This window comes from Heterodontus francisci, chromosome 38 (assembly GCF_036365525.1).
Source record: "Heterodontus francisci isolate sHetFra1 chromosome 38, sHetFra1.hap1, whole genome shotgun sequence".
Lineage (NCBI taxonomy): Eukaryota > Metazoa > Chordata > Chondrichthyes > Heterodontiformes > Heterodontidae > Heterodontus > Heterodontus francisci.
In genome coordinates this window covers 43,190,046-43,202,568 of record NC_090408.1, presented here as the reverse complement: position 1 = coordinate 43,202,568, position 12,523 = coordinate 43,190,046, and the positions used below count along the sequence as shown (strand labels likewise).

Below are 12,523 nucleotides of genomic sequence, written 5' to 3'. Positions count from 1 at the left end.
CCACCTCTTTCTGAAAGGCAATTAGGGTATAGTGAACTGAGGGGCTGGACCCATGGGAAACCCCTCGGGCTGTATACACCAAATATGGGTTTGCTGTAAAATGTACATGGTATGTAAAATGAAATGGAAGGGTTGTGAGGCAACTCACTCCCGTATTGAAGAAAACTGATTTCCTTCGCACTTTCTGGAATGTCTACTTGGTGCTGTTTTGTAATGTAGTTTTTACAGATTTTTTATGAATAAAGTATATTTTGGAGGAAAAAAGCAATTAGGGATGGGCAATAAATGCTGGCCTTGCCAGCGACGCTCACATTCCATGAACAAATAAAAATGATAGCCCCTTCGTTGGCTCAGCATCCATTTTTTCTTCGCCTCTCTGGGAAATTACTTGGGGCATTTTTCTAAGTTAAGGGCACTATATAAAGGTATTGTTGAACCTACTTCCTGCCGTTTTGTATGTTAAACACTGAATTGAATCTAGATGCCAGTATAATCCGCACCCGCTGGAAAAGTTTGTGTTGTGGTGCAAACTTGCCCCAAATACTGCTCCATCTAGAGAATGCATCACACTAACCTTTCTCTGTCAAGTACATTGCCAACATCATCTGCTTCTATTTCAGATTTCCAGCAATTGCAGTTTTTTCGCATTTCAATATATTTCTCAACCTCCATGCGTAGTTTAAAGAGACACCAGATGTAACAGTTTGCAACTCTCATCCTAATTTAGCCTGTGCTGCTTCGAGGTTTATGTTTCATACATAAACTTAAGGCCCTCCTGCCATCATACACCGAGGGGCTGGAACCCGTGTAAAACCCCTTGGGTTGTATGCACCAGAGAATGTTTGACATTAAATGTGTGTTGTAAATATAGTGAGGCACCTCAGAGTGCCACATAATGTATTAAAAGAAATTGAATTGTATTGCACTTTATGCAATGTCAAATTTGAACTGTTATGAATAAAGTATATTTTTTGAAAAATAGTCATACTTCTGATCTGCAACTCCCTCCGTTAATCTCGGTCTTTATGCAATTGGTGAGAAATAATGACTTTATACAACCAGAGAAAATGGGGAGATAAAGTAACAAGAAATGTGTGACTGTTCTATGGGAGGAAATAAAATGTCAGAACCCAGCTTGCTTTAACATGTAACATATGCCGACATTATGATAAAGAGTTGTTATCAGGACCCCTTTCAAAGATGTAGTGTGGAACTATTGCTGAGTGTTCTCACAAGTCCCTTTCGGAATAGTTATGAAGAGCCTGTATTCAACCACAAGCAAACCATGTTGAACGCTACAGCTGGGAATTTTGCAGCGTGTTTCCCATGTTTTTATCTCAACCTTTTACTAAGTCTAAAATAACACTAATAAACCATTTATGCTCTCCATGTGCGAACGTGGCAAAAACTCATCCAAGACACGTTACCGACAGATATTACCATTAAAGAAAAATAAAATCTTTCATTTATATAGCGCATCTCACGACCTCAGGATGTCCCAAAGCGCTTTTCAGCCAATGAAATATGTTTGAAGTGTAGTCACTGCTGTAATGTAGAAAATGCATTACGAAGAAATTCTTAACATTCTTCCGTTAGTTTCCATTTTGCGGTTTAGCTCAACAATGAATGAATCGAGAAGTCGGCAGACACCATCATCAGGAGATTTTTCATTGATAATTGTTGTTTTACCCCGTGAACCAAATCCGCTGCTTGGCACTTTAGGGTTCAATAGCTCAAGCTCGTTACCCCTGCAAGGTCTTGACCACTTATTGCAGAAACCAATTATCACAAATACACCACAATGGTATCCCTAAATCCCTAAAGTTCTCACTGTAAAAAAGTTAATCACAATTGCAGTATCCGCTTTAGAAGCGCTACTGATAAGAAGATGCTCCAATAAAGAACGAGATAATACTGGAGACGACCTGATGGAATGACACTTAAATTAAGAGACTTCTAATTTAAAAGTACATAGAACATTTGCTTTTTTTAATTCACAATTTTTAAATAAACATGTATTTCTAAGTTCCCAGATACAGTAGAAGAAACGCAAATCGTTAGAAATACCGTACTTACATTTTAGTTCATGTCCTCATATCTGCTCTAAACTGAACGAAATCGGGGCATGAAATCATGATCTTAACACAGCAGCACAATATCTTGTCCGGGATGTATACCAATCCCTGGACACGATACCGCGACCATTGCATTGATGAATTTATACATAGAGCAGTAATCCCTCACACCATACTGCAAACGCCTCGGGGAATTATTCTTCATTGAACTGGTCACAATGAGTTCCTATTGGTGCTCGGTATTTGCCCATCTATTCCGCTTCTGGTTGGATGAAAAGAAAATCATATGTACTTTGTATGCTTTCAAAAAGTGCATTACTGAAGCTTTGGAGAAGGAGATAAGGAGCAGCAGAGTACAGAGGCGGCGATGTTTATATTTACTGCACTGATAATTAGATACTGGTCCCGTGTTCAGTGGCATTTTGGAACACAAGCAAACACATTTAAAAACCTCCTTAAAACCTATCTCGACACAGCACCTTGTGCTACTTCCTCTAATTTCCCTTTTGCTCTCGCTGGAACTTGACCCCCAGCTGTAGGAGAATTATTTGGTTAAATTTGCCGTGCAAATGTTACTTTTCCAAAGAAAATAAAGTTATCTTTTAATGGGTTTCCTTTCGCTTCAATGAGGGATGCGCGATTCTGGACATGCAGCGCCCTCAATCGTTTACGATATGAAATCCAAATACATCACTTAATGCTGAAAATATCCAGCACATTCATCGCACTCCGAGAAAGAATGGTTATCAGTGGGGTCAGCACCCACCATCAGGGTCACTCGAAAGATTAACCTTTCCTTCTGAATCAGGTACTGATTGACTTGCTGCGCATTCCCACATGAAAATGACTCGAGCGCTGGCACTTCGATTTGATCTGCCAAATAAAAATGGTGCAAATGTAATTTTTTAAAAACACACACACAAGCCAGCACTCTCCCAACCCCAAGTACTTCACAATGTGAGAGAGCTGACTGTTGTGGTGTTGCTTTCCGTCTGCAACCTCTCGTCAATCCCAGGCAAGTTGTGTTAGCTTCTGTCCCACAGATAATGTTGACAGAGAGAGAGAGAGAGAGGCCACGGCTAGTTGGGAAAAATACTTTTTTTTAAAGGAAGATTGTTGCTTTTTAAAAATTAATTCATGGGATGTGGGCATCGCTGGCCAAGCCAGCATTTATTGCCCATTCATTGCCCTTGAGAAAGTGGTGAGCTGCCTTCTTGAACCGCTGCAGTCCATGTGGGGTAGGTACACCCACAGTGCTGTTAGGGAGGGAGTTCCAGGATTTTGACCCAGCGATAGTGAAGGAACGGCGATATAGTTCCAAGTCAGGATGATGTGTGTCTTGGTGGGGAACTTGCAGGTGGTGGTGTTCCCATGCATTTGCTGCCCTTGTCCTTCCAGTTAGTAGAGATTGCGGGTTTGGAAGGTGCTGTTTAAGGAGCCTTGGTGAGTTGCTGCAGTGCAGCTTGTAGATGATACACACTGCTGTCACTGTGTGTCGGTGGTGGAGGGAGTGAATGTTTGTGAATGAAGCGCGCTACTTTGTCTTGGATGGTGTCGAGCTTCTTGAGTGTTGTTGGAGCTGAAACCCATCTTTGGGTGGAAGAAGTTTAAAAGCAGAGAAGGCTTGTGGGGGGGTGGGGGGGGGGGGGGAGGCGGGGAGGGAACCTGATTGAGGTATACAAAATTATGAAGGGCATTGATAGGATAGATAGGAAGAAACTTTTTCACTTAGCAGAGGTGTCAATAACCTGGGGGCATAGATTTAAGGTAAGGGGCAGGAGGTTTAGCGGGGATTTGAGGAAAATAATTTTCACCCAGAGGGTGGGTGGAATCTGGAACACACTGCCTGAAGGGATGGTAGAGGCAGGAACCCTCACAACATTTAAGAAGTATTTAGATGAGCACTTGAAATGCCATAGCATAGAAGGCTACGGGGCAATATTGGGAAATGGGATTAGAATAAATAGATGCTTGATGGCTGGCACAGACACGATGGGCCGAAGGGCCTATTTCTGTGCTGCAAAACTTTATGACTCTATGAAATGAGCATGTTTTATTGTGAGTTATTTGATGGCAATTTCTCAACACCACGATTTTTCAGAATGTGTGGGATGAGAGCTGGCAGTGCTGGGAAATTATTCCCTTACATCAAGCACCAAGGAATGGTCCAGATACTAAATAAATCTCCCTTTAATCCAAGAATTGCCACCTTATCCTCAAGTAAGCTGAAATGTATATGTTAATAAAATAAATTTCACATATTTCTGTTTATAGTATTGTATCTTCTAGTAATATTGAACCCCTAATCCTTCGGTATAAGGGTACGTTTGTGCTGTCACTTTTGTGTTGGTATGAAGAAGTTTAAGATGTGCAATGAGTTAAAAATGGCAGCAAAATTAGGGAGTCCAATACTGACCTGACTCCTGGACACTGAAAGTAAATGAGACCACCCAAGGGTGCCATTTCACGCCACTATTTACACACTGAATGCAGTAATAACTTTAGTCGATTGTGAAGCCTGATTTGGGGCTTGTAAAAGTAAATTATAATCTTTATCACATGAAAGGAAAGGAATTATTTCCCCTGCTGCCCTAGCAAAAATAGACAGCACAGGAATTGGAGGTCTGGTTATTCGTCCAAGCATACGTACACAGAGCTTCTTTCTCAGATAGAGCCATCTGAGACTAATAGCAGGAGTATAAGGACAACCTAATGGATTTCCCCCTTTTCTGGCGCATTGTATTCCTGATCTTTCAATCTGATGTTATCTTTATATCGATACCTGGGTTTTCAATCAGTTTTATTAGGCATTTCTTATTACAAATCTCCAATTTGTGCCTCCTTGTACTAACATTGAATACCATGAAAAAAATCAATAACATCTTCTACCTTCTGTAGTGCGATTGAATGTGAGACCAACCTCAAAACAGTGAAACTCCCCAATATTTACTGAGATTATTTGATTGATAGAGATGCTAAAGTAGGGAAATGTTCAAAAAGAGAATTTAAATGACTAAAAGAATGAGGCAGGTCTGTTAAAATGCGGTGATTTGTTTATTCTGGAGAGTGAAGCATATAAAGAGTAGATTGCATTTATTTAAATCTGCAGGAAGAGAGCTAATTGGAATGAATAGCTCGATTCAGGTTTGCGCATGCGAACTAGGTCGGCCGTTTTGCCCCTCAGTGTCGCTTTGCCCCGCAGCACGACATTGCATTTCCGGGTAAGGCTTGGAAAGCACTTCCGGGTGAAGCAGGCAGAAAATGGGCGGTAGGAAGGCGGGAGGCACTGGTGTGGATTGTTTATATCCGCAGAGCGTGGTTTTCTCGGGATTTGGTGGGGAATCAGCTTTGAAAAGAAGAAAAGGCACCAATTTATGTCCACTTCACTTGTTTCCGGCAGTACAATGATAAAAACGGAGAAGGTGCTGCACCTGAGGAGCTGCAAAGGAAAATCTGTTCGTGTTGTGAGGGAACATTACCTCAGGGAGTCGGTTCCCTGTAAGAGCTCCCTGTGCCAGGCTCAGTGCCACAATGGTAAAGTATGGCGGAGGGGGTACAGTCACCAGCAATAACCTTCAATAAAACCCCTGGAGAAAAGAATGACATGCATTTATACAACACTTTTCAGGTTGTCCCAAAGCGCTTTACGGCCAATTAAGTATTTTGAAGTGTAGTCGCTTGCAGGAAATGTGGCAGCCAATTTGCACACAGCAAGCTCCCACAAACAGTAATATGATAATGACCAGATAATTTTTTACGTCCACCTGAATGGGCAGACGGGGCCGTGTTTAACATTACATTGGAAAGATGGCACCTCTGAGCGCAGTACTCCCTCAGTATTGCACTGGGAGGGGGGAATTTTATGCTGTTCCCCCATGTCAGGTTTGGAGGTAGGGAGAACATATAATCGGGTGGGATGGTGGCGGGGTGGGATCCTGCTGCCAATTGAGGCCCTTAAGTGGGCAATTAATGGCCACTTAAGGGCCTCATCCTGCCGCTGCTGGAATTAGCCTATCGACAGGCGGGCCTATCACTGCATGGGGAGCACGCTAAGCAAATCCATACGGGTTCCGAAGAAGGGTCACCGACCCGAAACGTTAACTCTGCTTCTCTTTCCACAGATGCTGCCAGACCTGCTGAGTGGTTCCAGCTTTTCTTGTTTTTATTCCATACGGGTTGCTTGCCGACTCTGGAGTGGGGTGGTCCCTTGTTTGAAGGCACAGTGCCTGAATGAGAGACCAGGCATCGGGAAGGAGGGAGCCTGTTGAGATCCACCACCAGGCCCCCCCCACTTGCTGCCAACCCCCTACACATTCCTCCACTGTGACCCCCACCCCACGAGCTACCTGTCACCCTGACTTACCTGTGGCCTGCTTCCAGGGCCTTGGATGAGTCATGTACCAGCAGCAGCCACCACCTCTGTGGTGGCACTGCTCAGTTAAAGAGCTATTGGCCTCGGATTGGCTGGCAGCTCTCAGCAGGCGGGACTGCCGCCGCTAGGGTCCTTGATCCTGGGGAAGGCCTGCTGCTTTCCACATAAGTGCCTAAGTGACATTTGATTTGGCAGACCTTTCCCAGAGGAGGAGGTACAGGGCTCTTGCCGGCACTTTTGTCGGAGGTCGAGACCCCTGTTGCTTGGATAAAATCCCAGCCAGAGTGTCAGGCTGGATTAAGTGGTCAGGTCTCTGCACTGGGTCTTGCACACAGAACCTCCTGACTCAGAGGTGAGATATTGCTACCTATTGAGCCATGGCTGGCACAATAAGAATTGAAAAAAAAATACTTAAAAAAAAAATTCATGATCAGGATAGGGCAGAATTTCTAATATAGAAAGACTTTGCATTTATATAGCTCTGTTTCATTACCCTTGGGATGTCCCAAAATGCTATTCAGCTGATGAATTATTTTTGAATTTCAGTCAGCATTGTAATGCATGTAAATCTGGCAGCCAGTTTGCACCCAGAAATATCTCTCAACAGCAACTAAATGAATAACCTGATCTGCTTTCAATGATGTTGGTTGAGGGAGGGATGTTGGCCAGGACGTTGAGAGAGCTCCCTGGTCTTTCGAATGGTGCCATGGGGTCTTTTACATTTATCTGAACAGGGATATACTAGTTTAATAAAAACAAGAAATGCTGGAACCACTCAGCAGGTCTGGCAGCATCTGTGGAAAGAGAAGCAGAGTTAACGTTTCGGGTCAGTGACCCTTCTTCGGAACTGCCCTTCTGCTTCTCTTTCCACAGATGCTGCCAGACCTGCTGAGTGGTTACAGCATTTCTTGTTTTTATTTCAGATTTCCAGCATCTGCAGTATTTAGCTTTTATTTTAGATACTAGTTTAATGTTGCATCTGAAAATCTGTTGTTTTTTTGCAACTAACTTAACTACTGTTAAACTGGAGTTTTAAATTTTTTATGCTACTTGCTTAATTTTATATTAACTTAATGTTTCAGAAGGGAAATTGCTGTCAGAAAGTGCAACTCATTATGTGATACCTGACTGGAAAGTTGTACAAGATTATCTAGAGATACTTGAGTTTCCAGAATTGAGAGGCATTATCTTCATGCAGACGGCCTGTCAGGCTGTCCAGCACCAGAAGGGACGCAGGTTAGTGCTGGTTATCTGTGGTGGACGTTTTGATGGTTCTAAAGATCGTGTAAGCATGGATCAATTGCTGGATGGAACAAAAAAGCTACAGTGCTGTAATTATTTAACTCTGACCTGTGATTTGTGGCTGATCATGTTGGAGCAGTGTGGAATGTAACTTTAGATTGTTATCCTCAAATTTTTAATTCGGTTGCATTGAATACCAACAGTTTGCAATAATATATCTTATATAATACTGCTAACAAAGAAAAGTGTAAGAAGGCACTTCATAGAAGCACAAGGAAAATTGGTGAAAAGGAGGAGCAGTTAGGAAGGGTGGCCAAAAAAAAATGGAATTAAAAGGCTGCACTAATAGTGAACATGAAACCTTTGTTGATTGTCGCAAAAACCCATCTGGTTCACTAATGTCCTGTAGGGAAGGAAATCTGCTGTCCTTACCTGGTCTGGCCACATGTGACTCCAGATCCAAGGCAATGTGGCTGTCTCTTAAAATGCCCTCTGAAATGGCTGAGCGGGCCACTCAGTTGTACCTAACTGCTAGAATGTCGATAAGGAATGAAACTGGACGGACCACCTGGCATCGACATAGACACCGGAAACGACAACAGCAAACCCAGCTCTGTCGACCCTGCAAAGCCCTTCTTACTAACGGCTGGGGGCTTGTGCCAAAGTCGGGAGAGCTGCCCCATAGAATTGTCAAGCAATAGCTTGACATAGTCATACTCACGGAATCATGCCTTACAGACAATGTCCCAGACACGACCATCACCATCCCTGGGTATGTTCTGTCCCACTGGCAGGACAGACTCAGCAGAGGTGGCAGCACAGTGATATACATTTGGGAGGGAGTTGCCCTGGGAGTCCTCAACATCGACTCTGGACTCCATGAAGTCTCATGGCATCAGGTCAAACATGGGCAAGGTAACCTGCTGCTTACCACTTACCGCCCCCCTCAGCTGATGAATCAGTACTCCTTCATGTTGAACACCATTTGGAGGAAACACTGAGGGTGGCAAGGGTGCAGAATATACTCTGGGTGGGGGACTTCAATGTCCATCACCAAGATTAGCTCAGTATCACCAAGAGTGGCTCAGTAGCACCGCTACTGACCGAGCTGGCCGAGTCCTCAAGGACATAGCTGCTAGACTGGGACTGTGGCAGGTGGTGAGGAAACCTAGAGGGAAAAACAGACTTGACCTCATCCTCACCAATCTGCCTACTGCAGATGCATCTGTCCATGGCAGTATTGGTAGGAGTGACCACCACACAGTCCTTGTGGAGCCGAAGACCTGTCTTCACATTGAGGATACCCTCTATCATGTTGTGTGACACAACCACCGTGCTAAATGGGATAGATTTTGAACAGATCTAGCAACTGGGCAACCATGAGGCGCTGTGGACCATCAGCAGCAACAGAATTGTACTCAACCACAATCTGTAACTTCATGGCCCGGCATATCCGCCACTCTACCATTTCCATCAAGCCGGGGGATGATCTGGTTCAATGAAGAGTGCTGGAGGGCATGCCAGGAGCAGTACCAGGCATACCTCAAAATGAGGTGTCAACCTGGTGAAGGTACAACCCAGGACTTCTTGCATGCCAAACAACGTAAGCAGCATACAATAGACAGAGCTAAGCGATCCCACAACCAACGGATCAGATCTAAGCTCTGCAGTCCTGCCACATCCAGTCGTGAATTGTGGTCAATTAAACAACTAACAAGAGGAGGTGGCTCCACAAATATCCCCATCCTCAATGATGAGTGAGCCCAGCATATCAGTGCAAAAGATAAGGCTGAAGCATTTGCAACAATCTTCAGCCAGAAGTGCCGAGTGGACGATCCATCTCGGCCTCCTGAAGTCCCCAGCATCACAGATGCCAGTCTTCAGCCAATTCGATTCACTCCGCGTGATATCAAACGACTGAAGGCACTGGATACTGCAAAGGCTATGGGCCCTGACAACATTCTGGCAATAGTACTGAACATCTGTGCACCAGAACCTGCCGCACCCCTAGCCAAACTGTTCCAGTACAGCTACCACACTGGCATCCACCCTGCAATGTGGAAAATTGCACAGGTATGTCCTGTACACAAAAAGCAGGACAAATCCAACCCGGCCAATTACCGCCCCATCAGTCTACTCTCGATCATCAGTAAAGTGATGGAAGGTGTCATCAACAGTGCTATCAAGCAGCACTTGCTTAGCAATAACCTGCTCAGTTTGGGTTCCACCAGAAACACTCCGCTCCAGACCTCTTTACAGCCTTGGTTCAAGTATGGATAAAAGAGTTGAACTCAAGAGGTGAGAGTGACTGACTGCCCTTGACAGCAAGGCAGCATTTGACCGAGTATGGCATCAAGGAGCCCCAGCAAAACTGGAGTCAATGGGAATCGGGGAAAACTCTCCACTGGTTAGAATCGTATCTAGTGCAAAGGAAGATGATTGTGGTTGTTGGAGGTTAATCATCTCAGCTCCAGGACATCACTGCAGGAGTTCCTCAGGGTAGTGTCCTAGGCCCATCTTCAGTTGCTTCATCAATGACCTTCCTTCAATTATAAGGTCAGAAGTTGCAATGTTCGCTGATGGTTGCACAATGTTCACCATTCGTGACTCCTCATGCTGAAGCAGTTCATGTAGATATGCAGCAAGACCTGGACAATATCCAGGTTTGGGCTGTTAAGTGGCAAGTAACATTTGCGCCACACAAGTGCCTGGCAATGACCATCTCCACCAAGGGAGAATCTAACCATCGCCCCTTGACATTCAACGAAATTATGATCGCTGAATCCCCCACTATCAACATACTGGGGGTTACCATTGATCAGAAACTGAATTTGAGTAGCTATATAAATACCATGGCTACAAAAGCAGGTCAGAGGCTAGGAATCCTGCAGCGAGTAAGCCACCTCCTGTCTCCCCAATGCCTGTCCACCATTTACAAGACACAAGTCAGGAGTGTGATGGAGTACCCTCCACTTGCCTGGATGAGTGCAGCTGCAACAACACTCAAGAAGCTTGACACCATCTAGGACAAAGCAGCCAGCTTGATTGGCACCCTGTCCACAAACACTGTGGCAGCAGTGTGTGCCATCTACAAGATGCACTGCAGCAAAGCACCAAGGCTGCTCAGGCAGCACCTTCCAAAACCACGACCTCTACTACCTAGAAGGACATATGCAGCAGATGCATGGGAACATCACCACCTGCAAGTTCCTCTCCAAGCCACACACCATCCTGACTTGGAACTATATTGCTGTTCCTTCACTGTCGCTGGGTCAAAATCCTGGAATTCCCTTATTGATAGCACTGTGGGTGTACCTACCTCACATGGACTGCAGCGGTTCAAGAAGGCAGCTCACCACTACCTTCTCATGGGCAATTAGGGGTGGGCAATAAATGCTGGCCTAGCCAGCGATGCTCATATCCCATGAAACAAATTTTAAAAAGCACATAAATGAGGAAGGGAGATGGATAATTGGGAGACTGTTGAGGTGACTGGGCATAAAAAGAGAAGCTATTGGTAAAGGTGCTCTGGCTATGATCAAATAGGGCGATTTGATTGTATAATCATCTTCACCTTTTGTTTTCTCTTCGTAAATATGGTCGTCATTGTTTTCAGCTCTTGTCCCTCCTCTTTTACACTTTGCCTCCAGCCAAGAGGGAAAGCAAGTGACATGCTCTCATGATGCTGCCACATATTAATACTAATATTGAATCTCCAATATTTCTTCCAATTATTATACAACACTTTGATTTTGATCTCTGCCTTTCATAGCTATTTGCATTGGGAACTGGTAGTGTGGGCCAATATAACCATGGGCCTGTATCGCGATCAATCTGGCACCAGGAATCCAGGAGCTTCTCATATTAAATATTCTCTAGGCTGCCAAAATCCTACTGAAGTAATGTATGGGGCGTGTCGGTTTTTGGCTGACTTCCATTATGTTGAGAAGGGGTTTGGCATCATCCTCTGTCTTAGATGCAGATTTTGGTGCGCCAATAAAATTGGCATGCTATTCAACCTTGGGGAGCACTAGAGGAAGATTGCACATTCAACTTTTATTGCTTGGAGGTTCTTGTGTCTTAGGTCTGCAATGTTCATAATGTAGTATTAGTCTCCTTTTTGATTAACACCAGTTTTAACTAATGTAGTGCACTAAAGATTACAGGGGAATTCTGTGCATTGAATAATAGGATGTTGAATAATAAGGTACATGTAGGAATGATTTACTTTCTAGAGACTGATCACTGAATGAAGTCACAAGTAGAAATGAAATATATCAATTTTCAAATAAAGAAGGCTAAATTTAGCCAGCTTTATTAATAATGTGAGTCAATGGATGTGTGAATTTTGATGCTTGTCACTTACCTAGAATAGGATAAATAGGTATTGACAAGATTGCCAATGAACCTATCGCAGTAATCAGGCACTTTTAATAGCATCAGCTTTTTTTTAATGCCGAGCATTCAAATCATCACATGCACAACAGGGCTTTCAGCTTTTGTGAAATGCAACCATTTTTGATTTGAAATAAGATTCTCTCAAATATTTTGCCTTTTCCTGGGTGTGTTCTTGCCATGCAGCATCCATTCCTCTTCCTCCCCCGCCCCCCCAGCGATGGTGGGGGAATTTGTTGCCTGATTATCAGTAGGTGGTTGTCAGTGCTACTTTGCAGCTGGCCACTGAATGCTAAGATAGAAGATGGAACACCTTCCCAGTGTGCCTCTGGTAACTGAAGGATCCTGGTTGCACGCCTGTACTGTTCTGCAGTAGTCTTGCTTTTTTATGTAATGACTTAATTAGCTTTTCTAAAGCATGAATCAGAAAGATCAGCTG

General features: G+C 44.0%; 2 protein-coding genes across 8 annotated transcripts in view; one reads left to right on the top strand and one right to left on the bottom strand.

Moving 5' to 3' along the window:
* Nucleotides 1-2,320, bottom strand: part of megf11 (multiple EGF-like-domains 11) — a 568,089-nt gene extending 565,769 nt beyond the window's left edge. For 4 of the 6 annotated variants that reach the window (XM_068018258.1, XM_068018261.1, XM_068018262.1 and 1 more), the window contains exon 1: nucleotides 2,077-2,316. The gene's annotated coding sequence lies outside the window, so the exon portion shown is untranslated. Of the gene's footprint in view, nucleotides 1-2,076 lie in introns of all 6 variants that reach the window. The other 2 variants (XM_068018269.1, XM_068018268.1) reach the window with 2 other exon arrangements.
* Nucleotides 2,321-5,329: 3,009 nt separating this feature from the next.
* The window catches only part of dis3l (DIS3 like exosome 3'-5' exoribonuclease), a 52,682-nt gene continuing 45,488 nt past the window's right edge, over nucleotides 5,330-12,523 (top strand). For both annotated transcript variants that reach the window (XM_068018250.1, XM_068018252.1), the window contains exons 1-2: nucleotides 5,330-5,609; nucleotides 7,530-7,683. In XM_068018250.1, the coding sequence (XP_067874351.1) occupies nucleotides 5,450-5,609; nucleotides 7,530-7,683 (314 nt within the window). In that variant the 5' untranslated portion in view covers nucleotides 5,330-5,449. The remainder of the gene's footprint in view (nucleotides 5,610-7,529; nucleotides 7,684-12,523) is intronic.